The sequence below is a fragment of the Condylostylus longicornis genome, unplaced genomic scaffold (assembly GCF_029603195.1).
Source record: "Condylostylus longicornis isolate FDR11 unplaced genomic scaffold, ASM2960319v2 ptg000010l, whole genome shotgun sequence".
Lineage (NCBI taxonomy): Eukaryota > Metazoa > Arthropoda > Insecta > Diptera > Dolichopodidae > Condylostylus > Condylostylus longicornis.
The window spans coordinates 12,904,021-12,921,085 of NW_026577979.1; the positions used below are offsets into that span (position 1 = coordinate 12,904,021).

The following is a 17,065-nucleotide window of genomic DNA, read 5'->3' on the forward strand; positions in this document are numbered from 1 at the left end:
ATTTACTCGCACATATGATAACAAATTCGTGCAACACAAATAAAAATAAATAATTCGTTAACACAGTCAATTCTATTTTTTTTTCTTTGATTCTTAATTTCCATATAATCATTTTTAAACCACTTTCTTAAGAAGTTCTAGAAAACACCAAATTCTCTAACATAATAAAGAACAAGTTAAATGAATCAAACATATTGCAAAATCTAAAAAAAGCTATAAATTAAGAATTTTATGATTGGTCTAAGGTGTTGAATATTTTATGAATTTAGAGTTAAGTATAATTTAAATTTTTTTAAAAAAAACCTACGAGCAGTATACTTATAGGCGCAGATCTAACATGACATTAGCTTAATCCGTAATATAATTTTAAAGCCCCAGCTAAGAAAATATTATGAGATTTAATGAAAAGCAAAATATGTACATACTACCAGAATATTTAACATACCAATAAAATAAAAAATTAAAATCTAATTGATTCCTTCAAAACCAAGATTAACAACAATCAATGCCGCCATTAATTTTCCTAGTATTTCTGAATTTAATGCAACTTTATTAACACAAAAAATATCTACTTCGGCAATAAACTCTTAACGATTTTTAACATTATTCTAATTTATTTTTCTCATTTTTAAAAAATATATACATACATAGTTACATTTTTAATATATTTATTTATATTTAATAAATTCGGAATATTTGATCTAAGTTTACAAATTTTTCATTCTTTTATTCTTAAATTATTTACATAATTTTATAGTTAACAAATTACTAAAAAAAAACTATTATATTTAGTACAGGTCACAACCCATCACGAGCTAAATTCAGCTTACGTAAAAATTTATAACAATATTGTACATTTTTATTATTTTCATAAATTTTTAATAACTTTGTAATATAATTGTGTTTTTAAATTGTATACATATATTATTTGGTAACAAAATATTTGATTTTCAAATTTAACAAGGTAATTTAATTGTAAATTTTCTAAATTATTTTTTTCTATTTATATGTAATTATATAAAATGTTTTCGATTTTAAAAATATCACTCAAGATTGGCAACAGCTGGAATGAGTTTTTTATAAATTTCAATACCGTTAAGATAAGTATCAGCTTTTAAAAATTCATCATGATCATGTAATAAAATTGGTGTGTTATTCATTGGAGAAAATCCAATAGCTGGTATTCCAACCTAAAATGAAAGAAAATCGTTTGCATTAAAAAATTGTCATATTTAATTGAGCTGTAAAAATGTAAAAGTATATTTTATGAATTACACTATTATTGGGATCGCATTTATAAATTAAATTCTACATATAGTAATGTAGCGCTACTATATGATTACGAATTATGATATTAAAAAATTCCTTGATTTTTGTGTGCTCTTCATTATTTAATTCATTTTGAAATTTTTGACCCAAAAAAAACGAAGTTCGTTTCAAAATAACCAAGACTGTAACTTTCCAAAAATTTGATATTTTCAAAATTGCAATATTTGAAATAAATTTCGAATTCTTATATTTTTTACCTTTCAAATTTAATTTTTCAACATAGAAATATTCCAATTAAGGTTGGCCCGATTTTGACACAATAAAAATTGAATAATTTGCTCTCTATCAACTGAAATTGGCCTAAATTGAATTTTGAAATTTTAGCAAGATTCAATTGATGTTATCATCATATTATTGATAAGTATACTCGTAATAAAATAAGGGGTTATCATATAATTGCGTTATTTATCAGAATTTTTATACAAATATCTTAGGGAAAACTGAAAGTGCAACAGTAAGGATAAACTACTTCGTTTAGCAATTACGACATTCAACCAATTACACAAATTTGTATTTGCACCACATATAAAATTGTGGTTGAAAAGTGCAAATTTCAATTCAGTGACATCTACCATGAGAAAATAGAAATCACTCAATGACAAAGTACATTTTTTTTAAGGAAAAAGTGTGGTAAGATTTCTAAGTGTGGCTCTATATTTCTTAGAAAATATTTATTCTATTAGTTTTCGTCATAATAAATTTTTCTTATTCTAAGAAAGCCATAAAAATTAATTGTCAGATTCTTTTTTCGAAATTATTTAAATTTTTTATTTTATTTTTTTATTTTAAACAAGAAGCAGCAGGAAGGCTCATTACTAGAAATTTATGATAGTTTTTGGTTTGGCAAAAATAAAGCTAAAGAATTCTAAAACTACAAATGTAGTAGATTCTAATTTGATTAATCTTATTGCAACTGGAACGAAAATTACTATGTAAGATGATACACAGTCCTAGACTTGCAAATAATGAATTATAAGAGATAGGAGCAAATGCAATTTGTTCAAGTGAATGTATATGCAAATAAATTTAAAATGCTTGATGTGTAAAATAATGAAAAATATTTTCAGCTAATTTTGAATCCATTACGATGATCTATGAATATTGATTCACATCATGGAAATGAGGGCGGCTTGAAAAAATTTAAGGTAAGAAATAGTGTTACGTAAATTTTTTTATAAGTCAAAGTAACATAATTATATAATTTATATTTTGTGCAACACAATAACGTAATTAATACATATACTGGAAAACTGGTATATAAAGTAATGCTAATAACAACCAATCTATAGTGTGTTAGCAAATATTGTAACGAAATTTCATTAGAAATATTAGGCTCATATTTTCAGATTTTTAAAATTTGTAAACCTTTTACTACGAGTATAAATTTAATTAGCAACAAGGCAAACAAATTTCTCTTATTTCTCTTCGATTTTATGTAGGGACAAAATAGACATTTAATGTATAACAGCATGGTTTTTATATAAAAAATAATTTGACTTATTGCTTTAATATACACTTCCTATAGTCTACGGGCTATTAATTTTCAAATTTAAGGAATTAATAAATTTAACAAGCTTTAATATTTTTTTAAAGAATTGTTATTACCTCTCGAATATAACGACTGTCAGTGCCTCCAGGAAAAACTTGCGGTCTTGTTTTTAATCCACTTGAAAAAGAAATAAAATTTTATTACGATATTCACATAATTTATTTAAAAAAATAACTTACAGTTCATCAACAGTTTTTTTAAAAGCAACCCAAAATTTATTCGATGAATCTATTTTAGTTGGTTCAACACGAACTTCTTTTTGTTCATATTCTAATTCAATACCGCCACCAGCTTCTTCGCACCATTGTTTCAACTACAAATTCAATATTTATTGTGAAAAGTTTATACATAATTGATTATTTTGTATTTACTTGATTTTCAAATTTAATATGATCAACATCAATTGCAATACGAACATCAAAACAAGCAACAAATAATGGTGGTACTACATTACTTTGTACACCACCTTTTAATTGTGTCAAATTAATTGTTGTAACATCACCAATTGTTAATTCTGGATTATTTTCTAAACGTTTTACTTCATGATCACGTAAGGCAAACATTTTTTGCATAATATAATTTAATTTTTCACCAGCAGTATTTTTATGTAAAAGGGATCCATGACCGGTTGTACCAGATATTTTGAAGAAAACATCTAAAAAAATTTTTAAAATTATTTATTAAGTATAGATTTAAATTAAAAAAAAACCAGGAAATTGTAGTATCAATTATAACTTACGCCATATACTACGTTCGGCATAAAATACTGGATAAATTTCATCTGGGCCAGCAACACCTTCATCGAATGAAAAACCAGCATTTAAAGCTTTAAATTCATCTTTGTGTACAAACTTGCACATTCCCAATTTTCCTCCAATTTCTTCATCTATAAAATGTAACATAATAAAAATTAATGAATAAATTAATAATAAATACAAAATTCTTAATAATTATAACACTAAAGGATTGAGTTATTTTTTGTCACAAACATGTTCGCAGGTTGCAATGTATTATGTGAATATGAATAATATGATTTAAAGTTGCCCTTTGCAATATTTAGCTAAACCATGGAAGACCATGTTACTTTAATATATGTAAATAGAAACTTGAGGCATATTTACTTAGAACATGTTAATGCACAGGTTTTATTCCTCATTTAAGTATAGAGCATCTACCGTGAATAGAATTAAGTTCAAACTATTGATCAGTTGCGTTGTTTTTTTTCTACTTCTGAAAGTTTCGAGTGATTTGTATAAATAGTAAGTAATTATTGTTTAAATTTTAAGTAATTATATACTTCCCACAAATACTCCTCTCAACTCTTTTGTAAGGGCTGGCGAGAATCTGAGTGTTTTAAATAATTTGTCATATTTGAGTGTCATATATGTACTTTTACATATTAATCTACTTAAGTATGCATGAAGTTAATTTTTCAAATGCAAATAGGAATTCCAAATACAGTAAAACTAGATATTTTTTCTGTATTTAAAGTAAAACAAATCGCAAATTATTAGTGTATAATATTTTAATTCATGGGTCAGTTTTCCTTCTTATATATATATAATAGAAACACAATATGCTCTCAATAAATCCGGAACGTCACATACTAATAAACAGAATACTAGAAATAAGATGTATTTTTATCTACCTCTCCGGTGAGCTAGATTGTAAGCCCTGTCGTATTTCTTATCCCTTTGTCACACTGTTACTTAAAATAAGGGAACTCATCTACTCATTTTCAATTAGAATTTTAAAATTGTAAACTTTTTGAAATAAGCAAGATTTTATAAATTTTTCTAGCACTAAATTATTCATTTTATATACAGATTGCAATAAAAATTTAAATATTTATTATTTTCATAAATCAAACTGCATTAAAGTTTAATAACAATAATCTCACTATTTAAATATAAAAATGTCGCCATAAACGCTGTAAATTTTTTTACAAAAATAATTGTATGATATTGAAATAACCTCTATTATTTTGTATTGTAAATAACATAATCTTATTCTGTAGGCTTTTATATATGTATATACATATATATATATATATATAAATTTTAATAAGATAAACTCAAAACAAACAATTTAAGTTAATTTAAAAAAAACATAATGTAAAAGAGACAATAAATATTTAGATGAAAGTGTCAAGAGCCTATTTAACACCATATAATAAATATATGTACTTTAAATTATGTATATGTACATATAGTTTTTAAAACAATACTGTTAACATAATGATAAAGCTATTTTAGATATTCTACATTGCTATAATGGGCAAGTAAGAAATAACAAATATTAATGAACCTTGGGATAACTTGCACGACTACAAAATAGAATTTAGTTTTTTTAGTATCTAAAATGGAAATAAATTCAAATGTTGCAAATAGTTTACACTTTTATAAATTATCACATATACTTGCACTTAAATAAAATATTTGTCTTATATATTGTTATTTAAGGCAATAAATATAATGCACTAATATTTAATATAATAATTTAATGTTGCAAATAAATAATTATATTAAAATTAATTGAATCCTTTTTGGTTCATTACAATTGTAAAATACGTAATGTTTCAGCTTTATTCAAAACAACTACGTACTATCTATACGTGTATTTGTAGATTTCAATTTAATTTCATTAAAACATTTCATATACACCCTGTATAGCATATATTTTATACTAATGGAATCAAAATTCTAAGTAATTTATATCAATTATATACATATAAGACATAATTTTAGGCGCAATTCGTGGATTGAACACCATCTATATCTTTGTAGCAAAACTTAAACTATAATACCTATTCACATCCATACGAATGTTTGTTCATAAATTTGCAACTCCTTTTGTAAGAAATAGAATGTAAGCTAAAGAAATAATGGTTTGAGATATGGGCACAAATACATGTTTTTGATCAAAAGCCGAATGAACTAAATTTTAATTTTTATAAAATATTTATAATAATAAATGCCAAAACCCTATTTGAATTGAAAGTATTAACCTACAACTTCATAAGTGTAATATTATATGAGTTTATGGGCTAATCTTCCTTGTTTGTACAAATTAGCACTGTACATATAAAAAAACAAACGGTATATGAATCATTCTGGCAACTCTTAAAATCATTCATTTGTACGGATTAACTCTACCTAAGGGTGGCTACTCTACTTTAAGCTAACAAGGTTAACCCACCAATTATTGTGAGTTTAATTTTCAATAGTGAAAAACTAAAATGTTCCCTAGTCTCGCCTTTTGAAATATTCATTCACTCTTTTGAATGAATTTTTCTTAAATTTGTCAAATCATGTTAGAAATTACTCAAAATACCAAAATGAAAAACACTTCTAAAGACACATTTGCTTTGAAACAAAGCACACAGAATTGTGTTCATATTTAAAAAAAAATATATATATTTTTCAAATAAAATCAATAAAAATTATAAAATTTTGAATAACATTAGTTAAAAACTAAAAAAATACCACATAAGTCAAAATATTTCCAAATATATTAACCTGTAAGGGGTCCGTTATATACCGGTATATGTATGTATATGGTTTCAGTCCACTATGACGTCACTAATAATTAATATAAAATATTAAGTACATAATATGACTTGATTGCATAAATAAATATTTTAAAATATTTTATACACCTACGTAAATGTAAACTAAATAATTAAAGGGAAGCCACAAAATGTGTGAAAATCTAAATTCCACTGAATTTTGTACATAAGAAAATTCGTAATTTATATGTTTAAGTGTATATAAGTAAATAGTTTCGCTCACATTATTATTATTTTTCATCCGTAATATATTTCGTACTCATAAGTTATTGTGACCACCCATAATTATTGTTTACAAAAGGTCACTGAATTTTGCTTCCATATGTAAAGCCATAAAACTTTATAGGACCAACACATTATGATTTACGCTACACTTCTATTAACAACGTAATAACATTAACGGAAATGTAAGGAGTTCAAACAGTTTGATTTAAAGAAGACTAGATTGGAAAGTATATTGAAATTCTATGTATGACATTGTCTAATGTATTTCTTGAAACAAAAAATTTTTATATCAGAGGAGATGCGGAAAAATTTAAAAAAATTAACCGAAAACTTCGCCGGTAAAAATAATTGTTTAGGAATCTATAGGTTTATGTATGGCAAAGCGCTTTAATTCATCATTTCAAATATGTTCAAAAGTAATTAAGTATTTTGAATTACAATAATTAAATTGAATTTCTAGTTCCGACACAAAACTGCACTAAGTTTGAACTTAAAATTTTATGATACTTCCCCAACTAATCTTCCATTAAATTTACAAAAACATAATGAATTGTACGCCTACTATTTTATTTTTAACATAAACGCGTTGAAACAAAACAAAAACGATCAATATATTGTAGAAATAGAAACATAAAAAAATTCAAAGCCAAGCTCAAGACCATAAGAAAAAATCAATAGCAGCCGTTGTTATTTATAACTAGTTTGCAATAAAAATTTTAAAGTCGCAAAGTATTAAAAATAAAAATAATTTCAATTTCATAAGTTTTTATACGTTTTCTATTAAATAATAATTTTCTGGTAACAACTGAACAAAATATAATACCATTATAGCGAAAATTAAAAAATCATATTTTACTATAAATGTCATATACATAACACTTACATATTTATTACGGAGTGATTATTACAGAGTGATTCAATGCAGACAATAATATATTTTAAATAAAACTCAAAAAGCGAAATATTCAAAGCGAAAGCCGAGGCGTTTGTAATACTAAGTTTTGAGTTAAAAACTAAAAACTGCTATTAAAAAACCTTACCTTCTGAACATTTTTTACAATACCTATGTAGGTCAAATCTAATGTGCTCTGTCACAGAAACACCCTAATCTACGAAGTCTCAAACCTTAATATCAAAATTTTCTATTCTAATTGTTCATAACGAATAGTACTTTCAATTAATATGTTTCCGAAAACCGTAATTAGCTATTACTTAATTTTGCGGTTGGCGTATTTCAGTAATGACAGGAGTTCATAGTTTTAAAAAATTCAGTACCCTTCAGTATCGTATTGTTTACATATTTAATTTTAGAACTGCTAAAGGATTGTGTCCCTTTTTCTATTTTACATACATTTTCGAATGTAACCTCCAACATCGTTACTTTTAAACACGTCTGGTCTAAGTGGCAATGTAAAATATTTTATTTTTTACAAAATTACTCTATATATGCTTAATGCAACACAATATGTAAAATTAATTCACGGAAACAATAAACCTTAGAGTTCTATTCTGTGTATGCGACTTTGAAATATTCAAACGTGGGTATGAAAATTTTAAGACAATAATGTAAATGCATTGATCAGCAAAATAATTTTGCACTCAAGTTTTTCTAATAAACAATTTAAATTTCGTAATTTCAAACGAAGTGTAATTCGGATCTACTATATGTTATGATTTAGGATTTCATTGCGTAAATAATTGCCATCGCATTTTGTTTTTGTATTCACGTTGCATGACCCAATCATTTAAGTTAATTTTTCATATGTATATTTCTTTAGAAATTATAAAATAAAAGCTATAATGAACATAGAAAAGATGAAGTAAAAGTCTTACCAGGTACAAAAACAATATGAATTGTTCTTTTAAATTTGTGTCCTTCTTTTTTTAATGCTCTTATAGCTGCCAAATATTGCATTCCTACACATTTCATATCTTGTGATCCACGAGCAAATATTCTTCCTTCACTATCTATATCAGCACTGAATGGTGGATGAGTCCAATTTTCTTCAAAAACCGGTACAACATCCATATGAGAATTTAATATTATTGATGGTAATTCTGGTTTAATACCAGTCCATGTTATAATTGCAATCGGTTTCTTTGGATGAGCTGGATAATATATCTTCATTGGTAAATTTAAATTATCTGCTTGACTTTTAATAAATTTTAAACACGGATCTGAAATTAAATTTAATAAGTTTTATTAGTTGACTTAGTGATAAAAACAAACAGCTTATTATAAAAAAAGTTATAAGATATTTTGGAAATATGTAAAATTAATTCAATTAGGTTTATTTGTAGAGATTCATTTTTTTAAACATTTTAATAAAAATCTAAAAGTTGGTGACTCTGACGACACAACATGTTTCAAAATAATTTTATTGCTCTGCTTATCTATGTCCAAAGACGTAGATATAGTCATAGAGATTCTCCAGTTAATATTATAAACTGACTGCACCTTCCCTAATTTAATATCGTAATATTTTGATGAACTTTTTCAAATCTTTCGGATTGTAATCGCCAGGTTTATATTTTCTGATTTTTCCCAATTATAAATTTTCCTCACATTTTCCTTTTTCTGTTTGCCTGTATTTCTAGTTGAAATGTATGACATACAGAAAATATTTTAAAAATATCAAATTAAGTAATCAAAAATTCAAAACAAAATTCATCACCTCATAATTTTCCAAATATCTCATGTATTTTGGAATTTTATTTACAAAAAAAAATTTAAAATATTTTTAAGATGAGTTAATTTTGTGTACACCTATCCCCCATATTTAACACTCATTGACAAGTTTTGCGTTTTCAATTTTTAAAATTAAAAAATTTTTCGTTTTCAAACCAATTTTTACTTAATTTGGCCATCTTTTCTATTTGATAATAAAAATTTAACAAATGAAGCTTTTAAAATTTTCAAAGTATATGATCATATTATTTTTGACGCGTTGTTTGGAAACTATTATAGTAGCTTAACAATCAAATCCAATTTTTGTCGCAATATACTGGCTGAACTTCGAACTTATTGACATAACAGTAACATAGATATGGCTTGAAATTATTTTTGAAGTTTTTCATGAAAGCCATTTGCTCTTTCAATTAATGATAAATTAAATATGATTCGCGTGCTGTAATAAGATAACTATGTATAAATTATTTGTAAAAATTTCGATTAGCATTCTTCCCAATTTAATTGATTATACACTTTATCAACTAGCTTTAAGATTTTATTTAACTAATTTGAACAGTCTTACGCATGCGAATATTTACTTAACCAATCACAGCTTTGAAAATCACCCAACATATCATCATCTCCAAACGAGTGGTACAGGTGTGTTTATACCTCACATATATATAAACTTTTATACATATTTAATAACATATTTAATAAATGCATAAAAATACAATTTGAAAAACTTTAAAAAAATATTCAATATACCTAAAAACACACAAGGTATAGATAAAAATCTAAATTTAGGAAAGTAAAATTTAAAATTCAAAATATACCTATAGCTATAATATAACATCTTTAATATGTTGTACAATATACAATATACGTACATATGATTAAATTAGATCTATGTCACCCCCGACTATATAAGTTTTGATGACAGAGAGAGCACAATAAAAATTAAATTAAAGTTAAGTGTGGTATATTTTTTTCTTGTTTTTATTTTTATTAAATGCAATTGACCTAAGAACTCATTAAATAGATTTTACCTCACATATATATTGATCCAATTACAATTCTACATTTATATAATGTTGTGTTTTATACTAAAAGCATTGCATTGCAATATTTTTAAAAACTTAATTCTAGAACTTGAATGTATGTACTTATGTGCATTTTTGTATTTTGCTCGCATTAAATTGATTTTACAGAAAGCATTCATGGTGCATACTTTGCTATAACCTCCAAAGCATATAGATAATTAGTTTTAAATAAATTAACAAAATTAAATTTCAAGCATTATTAAATTATGAATTAAATTTTGAAAATTAATTTAAATAAAAATATTTTTAAAAATTTGAAGTATACAGGATGATTCAATAAAGCGTACAATATATAAATAAATCTTTAATTCGCAAAGTAACGGTTTTTACCAATGTCAACTGCATTAAGAATAAGTTTTATGATCAAAAATTAATAATAATTAAAAATTACAACACTTTAAATTAATAGAAATCAAAAATAACAACAATTTTTTAATTTATAAATTTTATTAATCTCTTTTAAGAACTTGGAATACAATTATGTTTTTTTTGCTGTGACTTAAATTAAAGCTTAAGAAATTGGGAAAATTCTAAAAGAAAAAGTTTTATTGATTCAAATATTTATACGAATGAAATCGGATTAGAGACAGTTATAAAAATTAAAAAAGGAAAAATTTGACTTTTCAAAATTAAAAAAATTCGGAATACCAACCATTCCAGTTTCTAAAATTAGAATGCTTGGTATTCCGAAAGAATAAAAATACATTGCCACGAAAAATGTTGCTTCCAAACTTTTTACAAGGCCTTTTAAACAAAAATGTTTTTTGTTTGAGGCTTCTATCTTTTTGGGAGTTGAAGTGACAATCTAAAAATCTTTGGTAAAAAGAATTTTTTTGAAAATTCATTTAAATGCCTATATATAGGAAATTGTTGAGTTTTGACATCTAATTACATACAAAATACCCATTTTCGATGCCTTTTCCGATGATGTATATTATGGAACTCTTTACTGAATCACCCTGTATAGAGTCAACATTGCTTATTAATTTATATAGTCAGTATATTCAGAACTATTTCTGTGTTAATATTTTTGAATTTAGATTTAACAAAAAGAAAAAATTCCCAACTTTTGCTATCTTATCTTAAATACCTCTAAGAACTCAATTTGTTGGTAACACAAAATAATATACATATTAATCAATATTTGTTAAGACATTGTTATCACATAAAATATTGTTTCATACAATTACATACTTAGGTATATTTAAGTACACTTTCATTTGTGATAATATTTATATTTTTGCCATTAAGATTAATATTTTTATTGAGAAAATTAAAATAATTAAAAATGTATAGAAAAATAAATATATACATACATGTGCAAACATATTAAGCATATTAAGACATAAATACTAAATTTCTGTTCTTAAATTATTAATATCATATTTTGCTGTAAGGTTGAAACTTTAGTCTTTCACCAGTTTAGAGATAATCTAATAACATTTTTTAAATATTTTGAATAACAGAGCTAATAAAAATTGAACGAGATTTTAGAGTTTAAAATTTCTTTATATAAATGGGAAATTAGAGATTTTTAAATAGACTTCTTAAGAAGTATATTATGGTAATTACCATAATGTGATTCCAGTAATCCATAGAGCATCAATAGTAGGTAACTAAGATATCTATTTATAGATGGCTGCTAATGTAAAGATGCTACTATATTTTAAAAAGTTTTTTCGATTTTTCAGTTTTTAGGTTGATATTTTGAAAATATTGAATTATAAAATACATATAGAATTCATCTAACGGAGTAAACGGATAACATATTTATTTCATGAACTAATTAATGGTAACATTTTTACTTAAATAACTAATCGCAGTGTTGCTTAAAGAGTTCAAAATAATGTAAGCAAAACTGGTATGCAAGAGGATGCGCGCGTATAATGTTCTTGATCAACTTTAATATATTATTTGAAATAACATTTTTTACATTTATTCACAATTTAAAAATTTACAAAAGAATCTGAAATGCTTCCCGCAAAAAAAAAATTATAAATTAAAAACAAATGTTTTCTAATAATTTATAATGAAAATTGCAATTGATGACAAAATATTGGCTTTAGTTTTTATTTTTTTCTTTTTATTTTCAATTTTTTACTGTCAATGAAATTATGAATTTGTAAAAATATAATATGTTAGATTAATTTAAAAATCAGCACCTCAAGATGCAAGTGCACAATATATTTTATTTCGATACTTAATTTTAGATCTTGTAGTATAATTAATCATAAAATGAGATAGGCATATGGAAATGAGGAAAAACAATGTTATTAATAAATTATAAGGTATACTTGCATATAATTTTTACAAAACCACAAATTGTAAATAATTTTCTTCAAATAAAAATTTATTAAATATTTGAATTTTTCTTTTTATTCAAGTAAACGATTGCCACCAGCTTATTGTTTCGAATTGAATAACTTTTCCAATTGCGAAGAAATTGATCAAGGCCATACGATAAATTGTAATTTTGAATGAACTTTTTTATAAATATAGAAAATTATTTAATTTAAAATTTTTAAAAAATTGCATTAATTTTAATTTTTTTATTAATATCTAAATTCTTTGTAAAAATTTTCGAAATGCACCTTTATGCACACCTTATATTTGAAATTGATAATAAACAAAAACTGAAGTTTCGTTTGAAATATAAATCAATATATGTATACTTATAAAGAGTGCAACAAAATAAAAATTACATTTACCTACACAGTATGTATAAGGATGTATATATAAATGGTGCTATTAAATTAAAATATTATACTATATTAGATATCTTTATTTGGTATGCGCTATTCGAAGAATTGCCTAAGCAAACAAATAATTTTACAATGTGAGCAGCACATAACAGAACTTATCATATTATGCCGGTATTATATTTGTACAGTAGAGTGAAATATTCTATATGCACTTATTTTAACCAGTAATTCCTTATTAGACCTCCTGTTGTCCCATATCTGTAGGTTTATTAAATAACTATTAATTAAATATGTCTTAAATATTATAGAAAATATAAGTAAAAAATAAAACCTAGATAAAGGCCGAATCTCAATTTTTTAAATCGTCATGGTGAATAGTTTCAGTTAAGAACCTAATAAAGTTCCATAGTTACTTAATTATTATAATTAAATTACTTAAAACCCAATTCACACAAACAGTTAACTAAATTGAAGAGTAAACAGAAATTTTTTATTTCAATGATTTTCTAAATCAATATTCATCTGACACTAGGGACAAGAGTGCATAAATAGAAAGGTCAGCAGATAGAACACTAATGATGCCCTGACGAGCACATCAAAATCTTAAACATTTAAAATGTAATTCTTTGCATTTCTCTATAACACACACTATAAAAAATGAATTTCAGTTTGGTGCAATAACAATACCTTCCTTTATTTGTATGCAATCCAGTCCAATATAAAAAAATTATTTCTCTTTCGTGATTTCGTAATTTCTTTCGTATAAATCAATATGAATTTTATAATTCAATAAATCCATTGATATAAAATGTGCAATATAAATTCAATTATAATTTGTAACTTTGTTATCTAAAAATTATTGATTTAGATTATGATTTGCAATATGAAAGGCTCTATAATCTAATTTTTTACTTACAATAATGATAAAATTTAAATTTATACCTACATATATGTATATATACATTCGTAGATTTTATACGATAGTTTTTGAATTTGGGTTCACAAAATTAAGGTCGTCTCTATGTTTAAAGAATATAATAACAAAATTAATTAACAAAACATACGTGTTTTCTACCCTACTATTAAACTCATTTTCTCTAATTCAATGCCATTTTGCAAACTTTAACTTAAACTTGACTTTTTAAAAACCATGGAATTTATTCAGAAATATTATGTTACATTCACTCAAATTACCTATTTTTTCTAGTTTTTTTTTTTATTTTAAAATCTTATTAAATAATTCATTTTATAATTTTTTTTTTATTTTTGGAATTTAGTCAAGGTTAATTGAATATTTTTATACTTTTAGTCTCTAATTTTACCATTTGATATTATTTCGAATTGAAACACAAAGTGGATATATACATATACACATTCATGTATGTTTAAAATTCAAGAATTCTGCAGTAAAATAAGAAAATTCTATAGGTCATAGTAAATAAATTGCAACATGAAAATAATCACAAAAACAAACATTTTATTCAGATTCATTTAAAATTTTCATATAAATGTAAAAAATTTCAACACTGCACTATGGAAATTTCCATAAAAATTTCCCTAACATAATAATACGAGTATACACATAATATACTATAGTATAATGGAAATTTCCTCAAGCATATCTACTTGCATATTATTATACAATTTTCATTGCAACAAGTTTACCATGTTACAAACAAAAAAAAACCTTTATTCACTTGAATTATTTCATTCAAAGTTTATTAATTACATTTCATTAATTATTATGTGCATAATATTATGATTGTATTATTTGTAACGAAAAAAAAAATTCATTCATAAAAATTTCATAAACACACAAATATTAACCTACAATTATATATTTTTTATATAAATAAAAACTGTACTCGTATATGTAATATTAGTGACGAAATTTTTCAATATCATCAAACAGAATTTCCTTAATTATAATATATACATAATTACATATGCGTATATATACAACTCACTCATAAATCAAATACACACACAAACATTTCTGTATTACATTGTATATAGTTGTTATTATGACATATTATTAATTTACGATAATGTAAACAAAAACAATATTATATCTGAAATTTTCTAATGAAACTCACCATAATCAACATCTGGATGAACACTCGGTATTCTTAAATATTCACGGAAGAATTGAATTTCTTCGTTATTTTCCCACTTGTTTGACATTATTTGAATTTTTTTTTTTAAATTATTTTAATTTTAAAATTTCTTTTTACTTAATTTAATAATTGTTTTATATAATTTTTAATATTATTTATTAATATTAATTTTTTTTAAATTTAAATTTTCTAATAAAAATTCAATATCAAAAAATAATAAATTGTTATAAATTTTGTATGTGTGGTAAATAGAAAAAAAAAATAATTCTTAAAAATTATTTTTAAAACAATAAAATAAATTTTTCCGCTAGTATGTATCTACCGTTTAGAGTCTTATACTAAAAAGTTAATTTATTTTACTGTTAGCTAGACGACTATACCGTTTTTCATTTTACTCAAAAAAAAAACAAAAAAAAAAAACAACTACAACTAAAACAAAACAACGTTTGTTTTAATTCAAAATGAGAAGCTTATCACAATTGACATTATTATAATATTATTTAAGCTTTTTATCGTTTGTTTTTATATTTTAAGAAATAGTGAAAATTTTATTGGCATTCGAAATTTGATATTTCGTTTGTCATATATTTTGCAAATTGAAATTTTTGAATAAAACAATTTTATATTCATTTAAGAATATTATAGTTTACAAATAATTTTCGAAGATGAAAATTTGTTAAGAATTAATAACGTGAATATTTAATAAATTTAATGACAAACAAACAATTATTCAAGGTTGGATTAATTTTGAAAATATTTAAAACTGGAAATAACACTTGCTTAATTTTAGAAGTTTTTGTAAGATTCTTAAAAATATTAATTTACTGCTTATCAAAAATTTAGGTTTTATGATTTTCGGAAAATTTTTTGTTTTCCGAGAATCGTGCAAACGTAAATAACAACATATTACTGATTTCAAAGAAAACTTTGCAATATCAATCTCTTAACTTCTCTAAACTTTTAAACGTTGTATATGAAACTTTGTCTTTGAAGGTTCTATTCATATAGTTTCTTATCCTATACCTAAGGCTATTAAGTCGCAAAACAGAAATCGATATCGAAAATATAGCAATACGACTTAATGGAAATGGGACGAAATCACAACTTTATTTTCTAATCTTCCAAAATAAGTGACTGATAGTACATAATTAGCAGATATTTTTGAATAAAAGCTATATTGCTATTATTATATTACTTATGATATTGTAACTAAAAAGGTATATTGTATATTGTAACTAAAATTTTCAGTATTATTGTAACTAGAAGCTGTTCCATGTAACACAAGATATTCTAACAGCCATAAAGAAAATTAGCAAAAGAATATATGAATGTAAGAAATCTGCAAATATTACTCAAGACTTATTAATTAGAACTATAATCCCCCGAAATCCATTTGAGTAACACCAAATACAAGAAGACATTGCAATGACAAATTTGATTAATTTAACAAAAAAAAAATTTAACAACAGTATAGTATCTTACAGTTAAGATGCTCAAATATTTTCACAATTTTGTTTATACATTTAAATACAAAATCGCGCTAACATTTCATTTTCAATTCATTTCTTTATTTTTTTTTTCGTTTTGTTTTGTCATTTTCACACTTTGGTTTTTATAACAAAATAACGTTACGCACACGATTTGATAATAGTTAGTACCATAAATAAGATCTTGTTTGTTCATTTGTATGTTGGTAGATTTTGTTTTTTAACATAATATGTACATATAGACTATAAATTATAATACATAGATACCTTCCCACTGATTATAGATTGTCTTTTTTATTAAAAAAAAAATAAAA

At 23.8% G+C, this 17,065-nt stretch overlaps 1 protein-coding gene across 1 annotated transcript; it reads right to left on the reverse strand.

Annotated features, from left to right (window-relative positions):
- Positions 1-651: 651 nt before the first annotated feature.
- Positions 652-15,587, reverse strand: LOC129618702 (aminoacylase-1-like). The gene is made up of 7 exons (XM_055533634.1): positions 15,244-15,587; positions 8,505-8,849; positions 3,618-3,764; positions 3,250-3,533; positions 3,058-3,191; positions 2,935-2,995; positions 652-1,190 (listed from the first exon to the last, which is right to left on the reverse strand). Exons 1-7 carry the CDS (start codon positions 15,329-15,331, stop codon positions 1,044-1,046), a joined length of 1,206 nt encoding a protein of 401 aa, XP_055389609.1. The 5' UTR covers positions 15,332-15,587; the 3' UTR covers positions 652-1,043.
- Between the last annotated feature and the right edge of the window lie 1,478 nt (positions 15,588-17,065).